Here is a 20794-nt window from a genome sequence, read left to right as displayed (position 1 = left end):
ACCACTAACGTCGTAATGTAAATTCCGCTTAAGGCCTAGGCCCTTAATCCCTAGCCTAGATTTTTTGTCCTCTGCGGTCAAAACTCCCTCGTCTCCGTAGGCCCTAAAGTTGAATATCAAAACAACTGTATAAATTAGATCTTCGTGTAACAACGTCCAATTATTATTACAGTTACTGATAAAATAAAACTCTTTTAACATCTATTTGGTCTGATATTTAAAACATGTTAACAATTTTTATAACGCTCAACGTTTTTTGAGCTTGAAACACACACAACGCGCGACGAAATTGTAACTATACAAAAATCGGTCAAGTGCGAGTCTCATACGAAAGGTTCCATAGGTATAAAAGATTATGTTATAGCGGCAATACGTATAGAAATACGCACTCTGTGAAAATTTCAACTCTCTACCTATTATGGTTCTTGAGATACAAACAGCCTGCTAATAGACAGACAGATGGTTTGACAGCGGAAGGGCATTTAATCCTATGAAGTATGAACTACGGCCTTCGCTAACCACAATGTCGCAACATCAGGTTGTTTTTATTTTGCGATACTTCACGAACAATGTCTAGAAGTATATTAAGCCACGTTGGGCACATTTTCGTCGCGCGCTCTGTTTGTTTCAGCCTTTAATTTTTATACAGTAATGAAAACTTTCATAACAACAAAAACATGAAATTGCGTAAGATAAATAAAAATAAAACTTTATAATAAGAAACTTAATTCATCCTGTTATACTATAATATTAATTTTTAATTAAATTAATTTACTATACTTTAGTTTTCCTAAGCTGACTTAACAATAAGTGTAAATTAAAAATTTATAACACCCCCGACAAGTGAAGGTTACAGTAACTAGAAAAGAGCTGATAACTTTCAAACGGCTGAACCGATTTTCACACACAGATACACACGTCAAACTTGTAACTCCCCTCTTTTTGGGTCGGGGATTAAAAATAGATTTTAACTCGAAATGCCTTAAAAACTAATGTATGATCAGTTTTTTATTAAACAACAATCAATAATAATAGAATAGAATTTTAGTCTACGCTACAAGTTTTAACATGGGCTCGCGATTGGCAGCTAAAGTCACGAGGTTTGACAGCTCTAAGGGATATATCTATAGAGAGCACTTTGACTTTGCTTAAACTTAAGTTTCAGTTAAAACGAGACAGATTTATGCCAGTGGTATAACGCTGTCTCGTTTTAACAGTGCCTTAAGTCTGAGCAAATTCAAAGTGCACTCTATAGATGCCTGAATGAAATTTAAAACTGTCAAACTGTGTCTGTCCTTTTCATATTACATTAGTAAGAAGAGGATGCGAATCAATACAGAATCAGGATTGGTCAATTTTTGTTGATGCATATTGCACACATTTAGTTTGGTATCGGTTTTCCAAACACAAATTAACGGTTACGCTTCACTTTCATCTATATTTATCTTAAGCACTATGTCCTATACTAGTGGTGCGCTAGGCGTGCGCGCGCGACTTCTCCTGCTGCGCAAGTACAACGTGGTCGCGGATGTGCGCGCGCACGAGCGCCACGTACTCGTCGCGGTGCTTTGTGAAGTGTTGGACGTGCGGGGAGCGGTCCCAGCATTGCCACGTACACTGAGGAAAAAGAAATTGGATATTAAAGACCTTTTTTTTACTACCCGACTGCGGCAAAGCCAAAAGGAAGGGTTATGATTTTAGCAGTCTATGTATGTATGTATGTATGTAAGTATGTATGTGTGTATGTATGTATATTTGTATCCAGATTCTGTGTGTTTCCACCGCAGTGCCTAACCTACTGGGCCGATTTTGATAAATAAGGTATCAATTGATTCGTTGTAAAGGTCCGGGAGCATCGATGTATATGGATTAGCCTTTCCCATACAATTCCTTCCCCAAAAATACGCTTGAATCTTACGTCATCGTCATTGACAAAGTCAATAGACTTTTGCAAATTCTATTGACATTTTTAGCGCGTTTTTTATCTTCGAAGGGCCCATCCATATACATCGATGTCCGGGAGACATAGGCTATATTTTATACGAAAAAATTGACCTAACGGATGTTACATCAAAAAAAGTGGAGGTCTCAAAAAATTTTTTTTTGCAATTGTATTGAGTGGGATCTGATGTAGTGGAGTGTTGCAGCGTGATGGTGTGGTCTCACCTTGATGCCCATCTTGACCCAAGACTCGTAAACGTTCCTGTTGCTCCTCTCCGCTCCAACTGGGTCGCTGCTCGACAGAAGGAACAACGCGGGTGCTCGGCAGAGGTTCGTGTGAAATAGTTGAGAGGATCTGATGTAGTGGAGTGTTGCAGCGTGATGATGTGGTCTCACCTTGATGCCCATCTTGACCCAAGACTCGTAAACGTTCCTGTTGCTCCTCTCCGCTCCAACTGGGTCGCTGCTCGACAGAAGGAACAACGCGGGTGCTCGGCAGAGTTTCGTGTGAAATAGTTGAGAGGATCTGATGTAGTGGAGTGTTGCAGCGTGATGATGTGGTCTCACCTTGATGCCCATCTTGACCCAAGACTCGTAAACGTTCCTGTTGCTCCTCTCCGCTCCAACTGGGTCGCTGCTCGACAGAAGGAACAACGCGGGTGCTCGGCAGAGGTTCGTGTGAAATAGTTGAGAGGATCTGATGTAGTGGAGTGTTGCAGCGTGATGATGTGGTCTCACCTTGATGCCCATCTTGACCCAAGACTCGTAAACGTTCCTGTTGCTCCTCTCCGCTCCAACTGGGTCGCTGCTCGACAGAAGGAACAACGCGGGTGCTCGGCAGAGTTTCGTGTGAAATAGTTGAGAGGATCTGATGTAGTGGAGTGTTGCAGCGTGATGATGTGGTCTCACCTTGATGCCCATCTTGACCCAAGACTCGTAAACGTTCCTGTTGCTCCTCTCCGCTCCAACTGGGTCGCTGCTCGACAGAAGGAACAACGCGGGTGCTCGGCAGAGTTTCGTGTGAAATAGTTGAGAGGATCTGATGTAGTGGAGTGTTGCAGCGTGATGATGTGGTCTCACCTTGATGCCCATCTTGACCCAAGACTCGTAAACGTTCCTGTTGCTCCTCTCCGCTCCAACTGGGTCGCTGCTCGACAGAAGGAACAACGCGGGTGCTCGGCAGAGGTTCGTGTGGAACAGTTGAGAGGATCTGATGTAGTGGAGTGTTGCAGCGTGATGATGTGGTCTCACCTTGATGCCCATCTTGCCCAAGACTCGTAAACGTTCCTGTTGCTCTTCTCCGCTCCAACTGGGTCGCTGCTCGACAGAAGGAACAACGCGGGTGCTCGGCAGAGGTTCGTGTGAAATAGTTGAGAGGATCTGATGTAGTGGAGTGTTGCAGCGTGATGATGTGGTCTCACCTTGATGCCCATCTTGACCCAAGACTCGTAAACGTTCCTGTTGCTCCTCTCCGCTCCAACTGGGTCGCTGCTCGACAGAAGGAACAACGCGGGTGCTCGGCAGAGGTTCGTGTGAAATAGTTGAGAGGATCTGATGTAGTGGAGTGTTGCAGCGTGATGATGTGGTCTCACCTTGATGCCCATCTTGACCCAAGACTCGTAAACGTTCCTGTTGCTCCTCTCCGCTCCAACTGGGTCGCTGCTCGACAGAAGGAACAACGCGGGTGCTCGGCAGAGGTTCGTGTGAAATAGTTGAGAGGATCTGATGTAGTGGAGTGTTGCAGCGTGATGATGTGGTCTCACCTTGATGCCCATCTTGACCCAAGACTCGTAAACGTTCCTGTTGCTCCTCTCCGCTCCAACTGGGTCGCTGCTCGACAGAAGGAACAACGCGGGTGCTCGGCAGAGTTTCGTGTGAAATAGTTGAGAGGATCTGATGTAGTGGAGTGTTGCAGCGTGATGATGTGGTCTCACCTTGATGCCCATCTTGACCCAAGACTCGTAAACGTTCCTGTTGCTCCTCTCCGCTCCAACTGGGTCGCTGCTCGACAGAAGGAACAACGCGGGTGCTCGGCAGAGGTTCGTGTGGAACAGTTGAGAGGATCTGATGTAGTGGAGTGTTGCAGCGTGATGATGTGGTCTCATCTTGATGCCCATCTTGACCCAAGACTCGTAAACGTTCCTGTTGCTCCTCTCCGCTCCAACTGGGTCGCTGCTCGACAGAAGGAACAACGCGGGTGCTCGGCAGAGGTTCGTGTGAAATAGTTGAGAGGATCTGATGTAGTGGAGTGTTGCAGCGTGATGATGTGGTCTCACCTTGATGCCCATCTTGACCCAAGACTCGTAAACGTTCCTGTTGCTCCTCTCCGCTCCAACTGGGTCGCTGCTCGACAGAAGGAACAACGCGGGTGCTCGGCAGAGTTTCGTGTGAAATAGTTGAGAGGATCTGATGTAGTGGAGTGTTGCAGCGTGATGATGTGGTCTCACCTTGATGCCCATCTTGACCCAAGACTCGTAAACGTTCCTGTTGCTCCTCTCCGCTCCAACTGGGTCGCTGCTCGACAGAAGGAACAACGCGGGTGCTCGGCAGAGGTTCGTGTGGAATAGTTGAGAGGATCTGATGTAGTGGAGTGTTGCAGCGTGATGATGTGGTCTCACCTTGATGCCCATCTTGACCCAAGACTCGTAAACGTTCCTGTTGCTCCTCTCCGCTCCAACTGGGTCGCTGCTCGACAGAAGGAACAACGCGGGTGCTCGGCAGAGGTTCGTGTGAAATAGTTGAGAGGATCTGATGTAGTGGAGTGTTGCAGCGTGATGATGTGGTCTCACCTTGATGCCCATCTTGACCCAAGACTCGTAAACGTTCCTGTTGCTCCTCTCCGCTCCAACTGGGTCGCTGCTCGACAGAAGGAACAACGCGGGTGCTCGGCAGAGTTTCGTGTGAAATAGTTGAGAGGATCTGATGTAGTGGAGTGTTGCAGCGTGATGATGTGGTCTCACCTTGATGCCCATCTTGACCCAAGACTCGTAAACGTTCCTGTTGCTCCTCTCCGCTCCAACTGGGTCGCTGCTCGACAGAAGGAACAACGCGGGTGCTCGGCAGAGTTTCGTGTGAAATAGTTGAGAGGATCTGATGTAGTGGAGTGTTGCAGCGTGATGATGTGGTCTCACCTTGATGCCCATCTTGACCCAAGACTCGTAAACGTTCCTGTTGCTCCTCTCCGCTCCAACTGGGTCGCTGCTCGACAGAAGGAACAACGCGGGTGCTCGGCAGAGTTTCGTGTGAAATAGTTGAGAGGATCTGATGTAGTGGAGTGTTGCAGCGTGATGATGTGGTCTCACCTTGATGCCCATCTTGACCCAAGACTCGTAAACGTTCCTGTTGCTCCTCTCCGCTCCAACTGGGTCGCTGCTCGACAGAAGGAACAACGCGGGTGCTCGGCAGAGGTTCGTGTGGAACAGTTGAGAGGATCTGATGTAGTGGAGTGTTGCAGCGTGATGATGTGGTCTCACCTTGATGCCCATCTTGACCCAAGACTCGTAAACGTTCCTGTTGCTCCTCTCCGCTCCAACTGGGTCGCTGCTCGACAGAAGGAACAACGCGGGTGCTCGGCAGAGGTTCGTGTGAAATAGTTGAGAGGATCTGATGTAGTGGAGTGTTGCAGCGTGATGATGTGGTCTCACCTTGATGCCCATCTTGACCCAAGACTCGTAAACGTTCCTGTTGCTCCTCTCCGCTCCAACTGGGTCGCTGCTCGACAGAAGGAACAACGCGGGTGCTCGGCAGAGTTTCGTGTGAAATAGTTGAGAGGATCTGATGTAGTGGAGTGTTGCAGCGTGATGATGTGGTCTCACCTTGATGCCCATCTTGACCCAAGACTCGTAAACGTTCCTGTTGCTCCTCTCCGCTCCAACTGGGTCGCTGCTCGACAGAAGGAACAACGCGGGTGCTCGGCAGAGGTTCGTGTGGAACAGTTGAGAGGATCTGATGTAGTGGAGTGTTGCAGCGTGATGATGTGGTCTCACCTTGATGCCCATCTTGACCCAAGACTCGTAAACGTTCCTGTTGCTCCTCTCCGCTCCAACTGGGTCGCTGCTCGACAGAAGGAACAACGCGGGTGCTCGGCAGAGGTTCGTGTGAAATAGTTGAGAGGATCTGATGTAGTGGAGTGTTGCAGCGTGATGATGTGGTCTCACCTTGATGCCCATCTTGACCCAAGACTCGTAAACGTTCCTGTTGCTCCTCTCCGCTCCAACTGGGTCGCTGCTCGACAGAAGGAACAACGCGGGTGCTCGGCAGAGTTTCGTGTGAAATAGTTGAGAGGATCTGATGTAGTGGAGTGTTGCAGCGTGATGATGTGGTCTCACCTTGATGCCCATCTTGACCCAAGACTCGTAAACGTTCCTGTTGCTCCTCTCCGCTCCAACTGGGTCGCTGCTCGACAGAAGGAACAACGCGGGTGCTCGGCAGAGGTTCGTGTGGAACAGTTGAGAGGATCTGATGTAGTGGAGTGTTGCAGCGTGATGATGTGGTCTCACCTTGATGCCCATCTTGACCCAAGACTCGTAAACGTTCCTGTTGCTCCTCTCCGCTCCAACTGGGTCGCTGCTCGACAGAAGGAACAACGCGGGTGCTCGGCAGAGGTTCGTGTGAAATAGTTGAGAGGATCTGATGTAGTGGAGTGTTGCAGCGTGATGATGTGGTCTCACCTTGATGCCCATCTTGACCCAAGACTCGTAAACGTTCCTGTTGCTCCTCTCCGCTCCAACTGGGTCGCTGCTCGACAGAAGGAACAACGCGGGTGCTCGGCAGAGGTTCGTGTGGAACAGTTGAGAGGATCTGATGTAGTGGAGTGTTGCAGCGTGATGATGCGGTCTCACCTTGATGCCCATCTTGACCCAAGACTCGTAAACGTTCCTGTTGCTCCTCTCCGCTCCAACTGGGTCGCTGCTCGACAGATGGAACAACGCGGGTGCTCGGCAGAGGTTCGTGTGAAATAGTTGAGAGGATCTGATGTAGTGGAGTGTTGCAGCGTGATGATGTGGTCTCACCTTGATGCCCATCTTGACCCAAGACTCGTAAACGTTCCTGTTGCTCCTCTCCGCTCCAACTGGGTCGCTGCTCGACAGAAGGAACAACGCGGGTGCTCGGCAGAGGTTCGTGTGGAACAGTTGAGAGGATCTGATGTAGTGGAGTGTTGCAGCGTGATGATGCGGTCTCACCTTGATGCCCATCTTGACCCAAGACTCGTAAACGTTCCTGTTGCTCCTCTCCGCCCCAACTGGGTCGCTGCTCGACAGAAGGAACAACGCGGGTGCTCGGCAGAGGTTCGTGTGGAACAGTTGAGAGGATCTGATGTAGTGGAGTGTTGCAGCGTGATGATGCGGTCTCACCTTGATGCCCATCTTGACCCAAGACTCGTAAACGTTCCTGTTGCTCCTCTCCGCTCCAACTGGGTCGCTGCTCGACAGAAGGAACAACGCGGGTGCTCGGCAGAGGTTCGTGTGGAACAGTTGAGAGGATCTGATGTAGTGGAGTGTTGCAGCGTGATGATGTGGTCTCACCTTGATGCCCATCTTGACCCAAGACTCGTAAACGTTCCTGTTGCTCCTCTCCGCTCCAACTGGGTCGCTGCTCGACAGAAGGAACAACGCGGGTGCTCGGCAGAGGTTCGTGTGGAACAGTTGAGAGGATCTGATGTAGTGGAGTGTTGCAGCGTGATGATGCGGTCTCACCTTGATGCCCATCTTGACCCAAGACTCGTAAACGTTCCTGTTGCTCCTCTCCGCCCCAACTGGGTCGCTGCTCGACAGAAGGAACAACGCGGGTGCTCGGCAGAGGTTCGTGTGGAACAGTTGAGAGGATCTGATGTAGTGGAGTGTTGCAGCGTGATGATGCGGTCTCACCTTGATGCCCATCTTGACCCAAGACTCGTAAACGTTCCTGTTGCTCCTCTCCGCTCCAACTGGGTCGCTGCTCGACAGAAGGAACAACGCGGGTGCTCGGCAGAGGTTCGTGTGGAACAGTTGAGAGGATCTGATGTAGTGGAGTGTTGCAGCGTGATGATGTGGTCTCACCTTGATGCCCATCTTGACCCAAGACTCGTAAACGTTCCTGTTGCTCCTCTCCGCTCCAACTGGGTCGCTGCTCGACAGAAGGAACAACGCGGGTGCTCGGCAGAGGTTCGTGTGAAATAGTTGAGAGGATCTGATGTAGTGGAGTGTTGCAGCGTGATGATGTGGTCTCACCTTGATGCCCATCTTGACCCAAGACTCGTAAACGTTCCTGTTGCTCCTCTCCGCTCCAACTGGGTCGCTGCTCGACAGAAGGAACAACGCGGGTGCTCGGCAGAGGTTCGTGTGGAACAGTTGAGAGGATCTGATGTAGTGGAGTGTTGCAGCGTGATGATGCGGTCTCACCTTGATGCCCATCTTGACCCAAGACTCGTAAACGTTCCTGTTGCTCCTCTCCGCTCCAACTGGGTCGCTGCTCGACAGAAGGAACAACGCGGGTGCTCGGCAGAGGTTCGTGTGAAATAGTTGAGAGGATCTGATGTAGTGGAGTGTTGCAGCGTGATGATGTGGTCTCACCTTGATGCCCATCTTGACCCAAGACTCGTAAACGTTCCTGTTGCTCCTCTCCGCTCCAACTGGGTCGCTGCTCGACAGAAGGAACAACGCGGGTGCTCGGCAGAGGTTCGTGTGGAACAGTTGAGAGGATCTGATGTAGTGGAGTGTTGCAGCGTGATGATGCGGTCTCACCTTGATGCCCATCTTGACCCAAGACTCGTAAACGTTCCTGTTGCTCCTCTCCGCTCCAACTGGGTCGCTGCTCGACAGAAGGAACAACGCGGGTGCTCGGCAGAGGTTCGTGTGAAATAGTTGAGAGGATCTGATGTAGTGGAGTGTTGCAGCGTGATGATGTGGTCTCACCTTGATGCCCATCTTGACCCAAGACTCGTAAACGTTCCTGTTGCTCCTCTCCGCTCCAACTGGGTCGCTGCTCGACAGAAGGAACAACGCGGGTGCTCGGCAGAGGTTCGTGTGGAACAGTTGAGACGATCTGATGTAATGGACTGTCGCAGCGTCGTGGAACGTCTTCAAGTGGTAGCTGGAAAGAGAAAATGGTGGTTAAATTGGGGCTTATCGAAAACTAACCACCACACTTTACTATTAGTAACAGCTACCATAAGTAAATTACAACACAATCTAATCACACTAATATTATAAAGGCGAAAGTTTGTATGTGTGTGTGTATGTTTGTTACTCCTTCGCGCAAAAACTACTGGACGGATTTGGCTGAAATTTGGAGTGAAGATAGATAATATCCTGGATTAGCTCATAGGCTATTTTTTATCCCGGAAAATCAAAGAGTTCCCTCGGGATTTCGAAAAACCTTAATCCACGCGGGCGAAGTCGCGGGCATCGGCTAGTCTCACAATATTTGCTACCATAGCGTGCGCTTCACTAAACTTCCGAGTACAAACGAGACAAGTGATTATTTTGATTACAGCTTATCAATGGAACTAATGATTCACAGGTCACTTTATAAACACGTGTTCGATAAGTAAATGAGGATTTAGATGGTTTTGAAGAGCCAGAAACTTAGCAGTTATTGTTTTCAAAATGCATGGAAAAAAGGGTTATCACTGGTTTTACCCAACACAAATATCCATAAGCCGTACCTACCCAATATTTGGGATCTGTAAAAGTGGAAATGCTTAAAAAGTTTGTTATAAGCATTCTACTTTTGTTTGCCTGTTGATTTTGTTTTCTCCTACATTTATTATTTCGACAATGATCACACTAATATTATAAAGGCGAAAGTTTGTATGTGTGTATGTGTGTGTGTGTGTGTGTGTGTGTGTGTGTGTGTGTGTGTGTGTGTGTGTGTGTGTGTGTGTGTGTGTGTGTGTGTGTGTGTGTGTGTGTGTGTGTGTGTGTGTGTGTGTGTGTGTGTGTGTGTGTGTGTGTATGTTTGTTACTCCTTCACGAAAAAACTACTGGACAGATTTGGCTGAAATTTGGAATGGAGATAGATAATATCCAGGATTAGCACATAGGCTACTTTTTATCCCGGAAAATCAAAGAATTCCCACGGGATTTCAAAAACTAAATCCACGCGGACGAAGTCGCGGGCATCATCTAGTATTTAATAAAGTATTCTATTAATTTAATACAAACTTACGCCAAATTTGATGGGGTTTCTTTAGAATTTATAGCCTATTTTATATTTTATTTGAATATGTTAACTTCATTTATGGGAACTATTTTATCTCTGGTAACATTAAGGAACGTCTAATTCCACTAATTCAAAAATTTTACTTTAGGTGTTTTGCCTTGGTGAGATAGCCTGTTACCATCCTACTAAAGAAAGAATATTATTTTCTTCGACTTACTACGTCCTGAATGACCTAAAGATGTCCGATATATTACATCATAAGTGCTTTAAATGATCAATCATTATAAATGTCATAATCGTCTTATCATCCGATAAGCTAACTGTTAGATAAAATCAGTCTGTGTAGACAGTTACGAAATTTTCTGCCTCGGTAACGTGTACCTGGTCTTTATCAGAGTTCCGTATCTGTACGATGCCAACAGAACCCTTTTACTAAGCCTCCGCTGTCCGTCCGTTTGTCTGTCAGCGGGTTGTATTTCATGACAGTAACAGATAGACAGTTGAAATTTTCATAGAATGTGTATAACAATTTTTGAAATGTTCGCTTGAATTGCAAATAAAACACCTGACTCACGCTAGAGGTCTACGAACCTTGCGTAGGTAGGTGCCACATGTTTTGAGAGTTTTCTGCATGATCTTGTTCTTCGGGAACACGGCGGCGGGAACTTGGGCCGCCGCCGTGTTCCCGTACATGCCCCCTCATACAAACGTGGTATAGTCTTCTTCTTCTTCTTCTCTCTGGGCTGGTTTCCGCACTTAAACGTTTCCGACGTGGTATAGTAAGCACTTACTCCATATAAGCCTTGAGAGTTTTCTGCATGATCTTGTTCTTCGGGAACACGGCGGCCGGCACTCCGATGGAAATCTCCGTGATGTCGGCCGCGGAGTCCCACACTTGCGCCGCCACGCGGTCGATTACTGATTTATATCTGGAAGACAAGGGGAAAAAGTCTTTTATAAACTTCAAGATATTATAATGATCTTGTTTTAAAAGACCAGACTATTCAGATCATAGTGGTGATAACTAACAGCCATAGATGATGATGATGATGATGAAGAGAAGAAGCGGTGACGACTTACGACTTAGTGGTTAAGACTTCGGCCTATTCGGGAGGTCGGAGGTTCAATCCCGGGCCTGCAGTTCTAACTTTTCAGAGTTATGTGCGTTTTAAGCAATTAAATATCACTTGATTTAACGGTGAAGGAAACTATCGTGAGAAACACCATGAGCATGCCTGCGGGTTCTCCATAATGTTGTCAACGGTGTGTGAAGTCTACCAATCCGCACTTGGCTAGCGTGGTATGGCCAGATCCGTCTTATTCTGAGAGGAGACTCGAAGATTGGCTGACTTCAGACACAGCGGCCGAGAGCATTATGGGTAACGCAGAAAAGCGTTCAGTAAGTATACAGTAAACACTTACAACTGCTTGTTGTCCATAACCTGCGCGCACACCTCGCCCCAGACGTACCCGCCCACGGAGAACCCGTGCAGCACTGTGGGCTGGTCGTTCTCGTTCGCCGTCATGAACTTGATCAGGTCTGCCGCTACCAGCTGTAAGCAATAAATGTTGGATTTTTCTCTCTTCTTCATACACATTACTAGCAGGGAGTAGGGACGCTTAGACGCCATCTCCACGGGCGCCACGCCATCTGCCACCAAACTCGGAACAAACTCTATGGGCCTATCTCCACAGGGCGATACTATCGCGACGATACGAGCGACGTGTCACTCTGGACGAGTATATAGTCGTAGACTCGGACAATATCGTCGAGTGCAACTTAGCCATCATACTGCGGCAAAGTTGAACTCAGAATTGAGGATATGAGTCTATTCAAAATTCAAAATTTAAAATATTTTTATTCAATTAGACTTTTACAAGTTTTTTACTTTTGAATCGTCAAGAGCATCTACCACTGGTTGGAATGCCATTCCTACCGAGAAGAACCAGCAAGAAACTCGAAATCTCGCGGCGATACCACACTTTACACCACAGTTGAGAGGTCCATCGAGGGTATTGGAACATAATATATGTAATCTCATTACATCAAGAAAAACTTAAGACAAAAATAATGTTCTATTTTTGTAGGATGTTTTTCTGTCATTCGATATTCGAGAATCGATGTTTTTGTTCCACATGATTGTCGTAAAAAGTATGTCTTCTTGTAAACATTAAATTATAATTATTAATATAATAAAGATTGAGTTTGTGGGCGGAACAAGATTTTATTATTACCATTTGGTTATGGCTCCTCTGCATGCAAAACTGGAAGCCCTGAAACTCAATCTAAAGTGAAAAGTTCAGTAGTATCGGGTCAAATTTTTTGTTTGTATGACGATGGAAGAAAGACATCAGTCTGATTCTGGTTTGTGCGGCCACATCGAGAAGTTGAAAGGCACAGAAAACTTTGCCAATTGGAAATTTAAGGTAAAGAAAAAGATTGAGTTTGTGGGCGGAACAAGATTTTATTATTACCATTTGAGGGTGTATAGTTGCGGATCATGACAACACGCTGGCGGCGCTATAAAATAGCTGTTATTTGGTGTTACAACAAAAGGTTAGGTATTTCATGATATGTATAGCCTACCTGAGTTCCCTTCAGCGGCCACATGAGCTGCCACGGCGTACACGACACGGAGATGACGTCGAAGCCCTGTTCCAAGTACAGATTCGCGTACTTCATCACGTGCTTCTGTCTCGCCAGTAACCAGTTTATCATCACGCACGTCGGTCGGTTCAGCTGTTTGTCTAACCTGTGAAAGAAGCGGACACTTAACAAAAAAATGTGAAAATAAGCTTACGTGCAAAGAATAGTACATCACTGCATAAGACCGGGAAGCAAGCGGTTTCTGGTCGAGTGTCAGTTAGCACGTCTATAATACGACGCCAGATAAAGCACAAGTAAAGGAAAAATTTTAAAACCATAAATTTGGTGGTTACATCACAAAAAAAAAGTGTTCATGAAGAAATGATTAGTATTTTCAATTTTCAAAGTAAAATAACTGTGGCAAATGGGGTATCATACGAAAGGGCTTTACCTGTACGATCTAAAACAGATTTTTATGCACAATAGTTTTTGATTTATCGTTTAAAATGTCGAAAAAATAACCTGAGTACTGAACCCTCGGTGCACGAGTCTGACTCGCACTTGGCCAGATTTTTAGGGTTCCGTATCTCAAAAGGAAAAACGGAACCCTTATAGGATCACTTTGTTGTCTGTCTATCTGTCCATCCATCCGTCCGTCCGTTCGTCGTGTCTGTCAAGAAAACCTATAGGGTACTTCCCGTTGACCTAGAATCATGAAATTTGGCAGGTAGGTAGGTAGGTCTTATAGCACAAGTAACAGGAATGTCATAACGACCGTAATCATAGATATGCGTTGTTACAACTAGGCTACACGTCCCTACTCTTTACCCGTGGAAGTCCCTACAAGAGACCTATGCCCAGCAGTGGGACGTCTATCGGTTGACAACGACGATGATCGTAATTTTATTCCAGTCGTGGTATAAGTATTGCATTATTTGCAAGCCGCCAATATGCGTCGGAATATCTAGCACGCAACTGAATCCAATAATAGCTTTGCCCTTGACTTAACTACTGCGGCATAAGTACCAGTTCTAACCGGCCGGCGTTCGTGTTATTGTTTACGTTTTTCTCAACATCTATGACCAGCCTGACCAACGTTTTTTTATTTTTATTCTGATATAAGTTAGCCCTTGACTGCAAGCTCACCTGATGATAAGTGGTGTCATACACACACACGCACACGCATGCACGCACGCACGCTCACACACACACACACACACACACACACAAACACACACACACACAAACACACATAAACACAAGAACAAACAAAAGTACGGTTCAGGTTTAAAATAAGCACTAAAATCGTACATTTGACATAACAGTTGGCACATAAATTTAAAATGGCGAGTGAGTTCAGAGTTACCTTACATCTTGGGGAAGGACATTTATTCCGGAAAATCAAAGAGTTGCGGACGAAGTCGCAGGCATCATCTAGTATGTGTTATAAGTTGTCCATTGGTAGCAATTAAATTATATGAGCAGTAAATTAGAAAAGTTTAATGTATTAGATGTAAGTGGGGCATGCATATCTAGAGAGTTGATGCGTATAGTTTCGTAATTATTGCTATGTAGGTCGGTTTTAACAATAGGGCATGTAAATAACTCGTATGTAAAAGTGTTCACATATTTAAAGTAAAGAATGGGCATTTTAGATAATAATATAGAATATACCTAGATAGCTATGAAGAATCTCTCAAAGCAAATCAACATTTTTACTAGGAAGATAAAATTATATTATTTTAGTCATGCGCGTGGAATGGTGCCAAGCATACACACACCACTAAACTAACATGCATTACCGTGTTGAACCTATTTTTCAAGTGGTCAAGAGCATGCCAGAATGCGCAGTAAGGTATTGTATTTACTTTAGGGGATTCTTCGGGTTCTCAGCTTTCTATACCGAAATGGTAAAAATTTGTTTGTGAGGTAAGTCTTATACCTACCTACCTCGTAAATTCATGATTCTAGGTCACCGGGAAGTACCCTATAGGTTTTCTTGACAGACAGACTACAAAGTGATCCTATAAGGGTTCAGTTTTTTCAGCTTTATGAATTGTATACCTAAAGATCGAATATGGCACATGTCGTTTGATTGTGGGTCCCTTAAAGAAGCCTATGTCTTCATTATGGATAATTTTGAACTTACTTCATTGTCTTTGGATCCGTGGTGAGCTTGACCTTCTCATTGGAGATGTACTGGATGTTCTTGGTGATGTCTTGGCTGTGCGCGCCGCGGTCCCAGGCTAACGCTACGGGCGCACACGATAGTAAGGGACGGAGCCGCATCTGGTGAAGATCAAAAAGAAGATTGACTTTCTAGAGGAAGGTTCTCTGTTTTTAGGGTTCCGTACCTCAAAAGGAAAAACGGAACCCTTATAGGATCACTTTGTTGTCTGTCGTGTATGTCAAGAAAATCTATAGCGTACTTCCCGTTGACCTAGAATGATGTTTGGCAGGTAGGTAGCTCAGGGAATAAATACGAAAACCGTGAATTTGTGGTTACATTACAGAAAAAAAAAATTAAAATGTGTTTCAATTTTCAAAGTAAGATAACTATACCAAGTGGGGTAGGTATCATATGAAAGGGCTTTTCCTGTACATTCTAAAACAGACTTATTTATTTTTAAGTATAATAGTTTTTGATTTATCATGCAAAATGTCGAAAAAATACCCGAGCACGGAACCCTCAGTGCGCGAGTCTGACTCGCTTTTGGCCGATTTTTATTTATTTATTCAAATACAAGTTAGCCCTTGATTGCAATCTCACTTGGTGGTAAGTGATGATGGTGTCTAAGAAGGAACCGGGCTAACCTAGAAGCCGTATGGCAGTTTTCATGAAACCCATACTCCTTTGGTTTCTACATCGTACCGGAACGATAAATCGCTTGGCGTCACGGCTTTGCCGGTAGGTTGGTAACTAGCCACGGCCGAAACCAGTTTATTTGACCAAAAATATATTATCCTATTCTATTCTAAATGGTAGTTTCCTGATTCAATTCCTGGGTGAATTAACAATAATTAATTTATGCCACCGAAGAGTTTTGAATGGAATTTCAGTCAAAACAAATTTTTACCAACCTCTATGTACCTACTTATAGTCAAAAGTAGGTACTTTTGACTACTTTTTTAATCAGTTAGAAGTAGTGTTGAAATTATAGATAATAGATAAGGTATGTATCACGTGTTATCTTGTATCTTCTAACAAAGGCACGCACGTGTAGTTGAGTCATTAGCATTAGCTGACATTGAACCTTAGACCCTTGTTCAAAAACTTATTAAATTCAAATTCAAAGAGCTTTACCTGTCTATTCTAAAACAGATTTTTATTTATTTTTATGCACAATAGTTTTTGATTTATCGTGCAAAATGTCGGAAAAATTACCCGAGTACGAAACCCTCAGTGCGCGAGTCTGACTCGCACTTGGCCGTTTTTGCATGGATATAGGTCAAAGACCGGAGAGTGACATAGGCTCCTTTTTATATCCCGGAATCCAGATTTGCTGCAAACGCACAAGCGGACGAGATTGTAGACGAAAGAAGTAGACAACAAGTGTAAATTAAATAACACCCCCGACAAGTGAAGGTTACAGTAACTAGAAGAGCTGATAACTTTCAAACCGCTGAACCGATTTTGTTGAATTAACACTCTCAATCAAGCCACCTTTCAAACAAAAAAACTAAATTAAAATCGGTTCATTAGTTTAGGAGCTACGATGCCACAGACAGATACACAGATACACACGTTAAACTTATAACACCCCTCTTTTTGAGTCGGGGGTTAAAAATAAACGAGAATGATAAGGTACTATCAATTTATAGTATCAAATCTATATGAGCCGGCTAAATAGCTTCAACACGACACAAGTGTGTGGCTGGCCACGTGCGTTTCATTTGATACAGAAGCGGCTGTTGCCAATTGTACATAATAAACTGCATTTAGTACTTATGTCGTTCGTAGGCGACGATATCCACTTTAAACATTAGTAATTGTACCTACTACCCCTATACCTTTATGGTATAACTAGCTGATACCCGCGACTTCGTTCGCGTGGATATAGGTTTCTTGAAATTCCCGTGGGAACTCTTTGATTTTCCGGGATAAAAAGTAGCCTATATGCTAATCCAGGGTATAATCTATCTCCATTCTAAATTTCAGCCCAATCCGTCCAATAGTTTTTGCGTGAAAGAGTAACAAACATACACACACACACACACACATACAAACTTTCTCCTTTATAATATTAGTGTGAAGCAGGTATCGTCAGCAACTTCACAGTTGGACATATGAGGTGATACTATAAGGAATTGCGTTCCTAAATCGTGGTGATCCCACGGGATTTTTAAAGAATCATCCGTTTAAAGGGGTTTTTTTACAAAATTTGGTAAGTACAGACGACAGTTGTCCTGGGAAATCAAAAGTTCTAACGGGATTTTTAAAACTTAAGTCCACGCGGGCGAAGCTGCGGGCATAGTGTAGTGCATAGTAAAATATGACGATAATGCATACTAATATACTATAAATGTTAGCTGGCAAACCGATAGACACTTTCGGTCTATCGGTTTGCTAGCTTTTTACAGTGGCGTGCGCTTCATAGAAGCATAAAGGCGTTGCTTACCCAATTTGAAATAACTCAAGGCGCATTTTCATCACAACTTAGTAATTAAGTAACCCAACAAACACCCTTATTGTTTAAAACAGATTTTCTCAAAATTTGGTGCAGAGATAGCTCGCGTCCCAAGGATGGACATATATTATAGTTACTTTTTGTCCCAGAAAATCAAAGAGTTCCCACAGGATTCCTAAAAACCTAAATCCACATTCCATACGGATGAAGTCGCGAACATCATCTAGACTTCGATAATATTATCTCTTAAATTATATATTAAATTATATATTATACGCAGAGATAATTTATTATAAGTTATATAGGTATGTAATCCATATCGTGGAACGCAACATGCATTATTATGGACTAAGACCCAGCGAGTGCCAGACCTTCGTTATTTTATAAAAGCTGAAAGTTTATCTGCGTATTGTCCCTAACACAGGGAGGAACGATCAGCGACTACGAAGTTTGGATTATGGTGGATTTTGGGATATAACAGGCAGCAATGGTTTAAAAATCTTGCGTCAAAGTATAAAGTGTAATCCATTACTTAATATTATAAATGCGAAAGTGTGTCTGTCTGTCTGTCTGCTACCTTTTCACGACCCAATAGTTTAACCGATTCTGACGAAATTTGGTACAGGATCAACTTATATCCCGGGGACGGACATAGGCTACTTTTTATCCCAGAAAATCAAAGATCCTAAAGACCCATCCGCCTCACCGATTTGTATGAAATTTAGTACCGCGGTAGCTTACGTCCCTATAATTGACAAAGGTAACTTTTTATCCCGGAAAATCAAACAGTTCCCACGGGATCTTTAAAAACCTAAACGCGGACGAAGTCGCGGGCATCCTCTAGTTTTTTTTAAATATTTTGTTCGGAATAGTATTAGAAATCATGTCATGCATTGCTAGACACTAAGTATCGTGGCAACCCCCTGCTAGACACCCTTAAACTTTTGAATTTTAAGGACCTCTGGCAGGGGGAAGCCACGACAGTATCTGGCAATGCATGACGTGATTTTTAGTATTATTATTAAGAAAATACTATGATTAGACTTTATACTATGACATAAGATTTTTTACTTCGTTGTTATGTTACCTGAGATCTCCCAAAGTCACGATGATCCAAACTTCATGTTGGATCATTCCTCCCTGTATTGGGGACGATATGTAGAGAAACTTTCAGCTTTTATGAAATATCGAAGGTCTGGCACTCGCTGGCTCTCTCTCTCTCTCTATTAAGCAATGCATTTAATGTTTCTATGGTACATGTTGGTATGTAAGTACAGTTTATCAGTACAATTACTGTCTATTGGAAGTCGAAGGCCATGTTTGATGCCACAGTCAGATATACTGTATATACATAGTTTCTTTTTAATATATTGTCTATGATCTATTCCATTGCTGAGAGTCATGATCTCTTTATATTTATCACAGCTGTAGCTGTTTTCTTGGGAGAATAATACAGAATAGAAGCTTATTCAGTCAATCGATAGTCTAATTTCAATTCTGGTAGAGTTTAAGTTAGGTGACCGCGTCGCTCAACCGAAAATACCTGAGTACGGAACCCTCGGTGCGCGAGTCTGACTCGCACTTGGCCGGTTTTTTAGTTTAATTTTTATTTCATATTTTTTAAACTTTTCAACTAAAAAGGTTTGTCTTTAGACATTACGCACTACCATTGCAAGTGTTTCGCCTTATTAGAATTTGTCCTAATACGAATTTGGCTGGATACTAATATGTATTGGTAGGATGGTTGGTAATAACCAGTCTAATAAGAAAACTAGAAAAGAGCTGATATTAATTATTTTGAAATGGCTGAACGGATTTTCTTGGATTATAGCTAAGAACACTCTCGATCAAGCCACCATTCAAACAAAAAAAAAAAAAAAACTAAATCAAAATCGGTTCATTTGTTTAGGAGCTACACAAGCAGATACACAAACAGATACACACGTTAAACTTATAACACCCCTCTTTTTGGGTCGGGGGTTAAAAAGGGACTTCTACACCTTAGTGGATGATCAATTTTGGTATTAAGCAATACTAACATTCCTACTGCTCCCTTTTCCACTGTTGATAGTAGCTGCCACCACAGTCTTGAATAGGCTCATTTTGATGACACTTGATCAAATCTGAAACAAACAAATCATTCTGAAACATTGCAATCCTACTTATCCTTCTAATATAATAAACTAGCGACCTGCCCCGGCTCCGTACGGGAGATTCACTACAAATTCGTAGGTATTTTTTGGCAATAAAATTAAGCCTATGTCACTCAGGAATAATTTTCAAACTTGTTTCAGTAGTTTCAGAGATTACTTCCTACAAACAAACATACAAACTTTACCTCTTTATAATATTATAGTAGTTTACAGATTGTGAAAGAGTGTTTTTCCTCCCTCAATTGCCTGCGTTTCAGAAATTTTTACTTTTGTATGCCTAACTAACTACCTCACTGAATTCAATGTGCACAAAACAAACAGGATACTTTTATCACAGTAAATTAAAGCATTCTTACAAGACTTCAATATTCAAGACTTCAAGAAGTCAACATCAAATTGAATACATTGTTTATAATGTGTAGGACGTTTGGACGTAGCAACGCAAGCAACTCAATACACTGTAATTTTCCTATTGGTGCCAAACTTGCATTCATTCGAAATAGCCAACTAACATGCGAGACTCATTTAGCCTGTTTCTAAATCCGGAAATATATAAGTATGTTCCTGTTACGTAAAAAGATACCTTACGGTTTTATAATACTAATATTTTAACGACTACCATACCTGTAGTCTGTAAATACGCGTCGTATCTACGCAATAGAAGTAGTAGACGAATGAATTGAAGTTGAACAACTTACCTCCGATGTTACGATGAAAATGTTGATTTCTTCGGATGAAAGAATTTAGAATAATTGGTGAGAGCAGATGCTTTTAGAATCGCATGTTCACTTTAACTTAACTTTTCATAAATTAATGATTTTCTATTGACACTTATTAAAGTACTGTTTACAGTAGAAATAAAATTGTTAAAGTTTCTGCACTTGATGAAGAAGTTTTTCGAAACTTTAAATATGTAAATTAAAACATTAATTATTTATTTTTTAATTACATTAATTATCAACAATCCAAATCCAACCGCAACACAATCCACAATCACAGTTCACACCACTGCCACAGCTGCTTGCTGCAATTTGTGAATGACTGATCGATTCAGTGTTGCCAACTCTTCAAAACCGTTTGTCGCTATGACGCCTGTGAAAAGTCGCTTGATATCGCCAGATATAGAAAAAGTTAAAAGTTGCTAGAAGTCACTGAAATCAGAGCAGAAACTCAATATAAAGTAAATGACTAGAAAATTCGCTAAATGTTTTAGTCATTAAAAGTGGAAAAAAGTAACTTATGCCTTCAAAATGTCGTCAAATCTAGCGACTAAGTCGCTAAATTGGCAACACTTTCTATGGCTGAATATAACAAATAATTAGTTACATAAGTTTTATCTGTGG

At 43.5% G+C, this 20794-nt stretch overlaps 1 protein-coding gene across 2 annotated transcripts; it reads right to left on the bottom strand.

Annotated features, from left to right (window-relative positions):
* Positions 1-1369: 1369 nt before the first annotated feature.
* LOC123876334 lies at positions 1370-20503 on the bottom strand. Of its 2 annotated transcripts, XM_045922560.1 has the most exons (8): positions 20150-20503; positions 19338-19421; positions 14820-14959; positions 12671-12836; positions 11506-11636; positions 10875-11012; positions 8835-9012; positions 1370-1617 (listed from the first exon to the last, which is right to left on the bottom strand). In XM_045922560.1, exons 2-8 carry the CDS (start codon positions 19398-19400, stop codon positions 1477-1479), a joined length of 957 nt encoding a protein of 318 aa, XP_045778516.1. In that variant the 5' UTR covers positions 19401-19421; positions 20150-20503; the 3' UTR covers positions 1370-1476. The 2 variants fall into 2 exon arrangements, with proteins under 2 accessions (XP_045778516.1, XP_045778515.1); XM_045922559.1 differs by lacking the exons at positions 8835-9012; positions 10875-11012; positions 11506-11636; ... (2 more) ...; positions 19338-19421; positions 20150-20503 and adding an exon at positions 4731-6855.
* Positions 20504-20794: the final 291 nt, after the last annotated feature.

This window comes from Maniola jurtina, chromosome 21 (assembly GCF_905333055.1).
Source record: "Maniola jurtina chromosome 21, ilManJurt1.1, whole genome shotgun sequence".
Taxonomy (NCBI): domain Eukaryota; kingdom Metazoa; phylum Arthropoda; class Insecta; order Lepidoptera; family Nymphalidae; genus Maniola; species Maniola jurtina.
The sequence above is the reverse complement of the archived record's forward strand: the minus strand, read 5'-3'. Positions and strand labels throughout refer to the sequence as shown.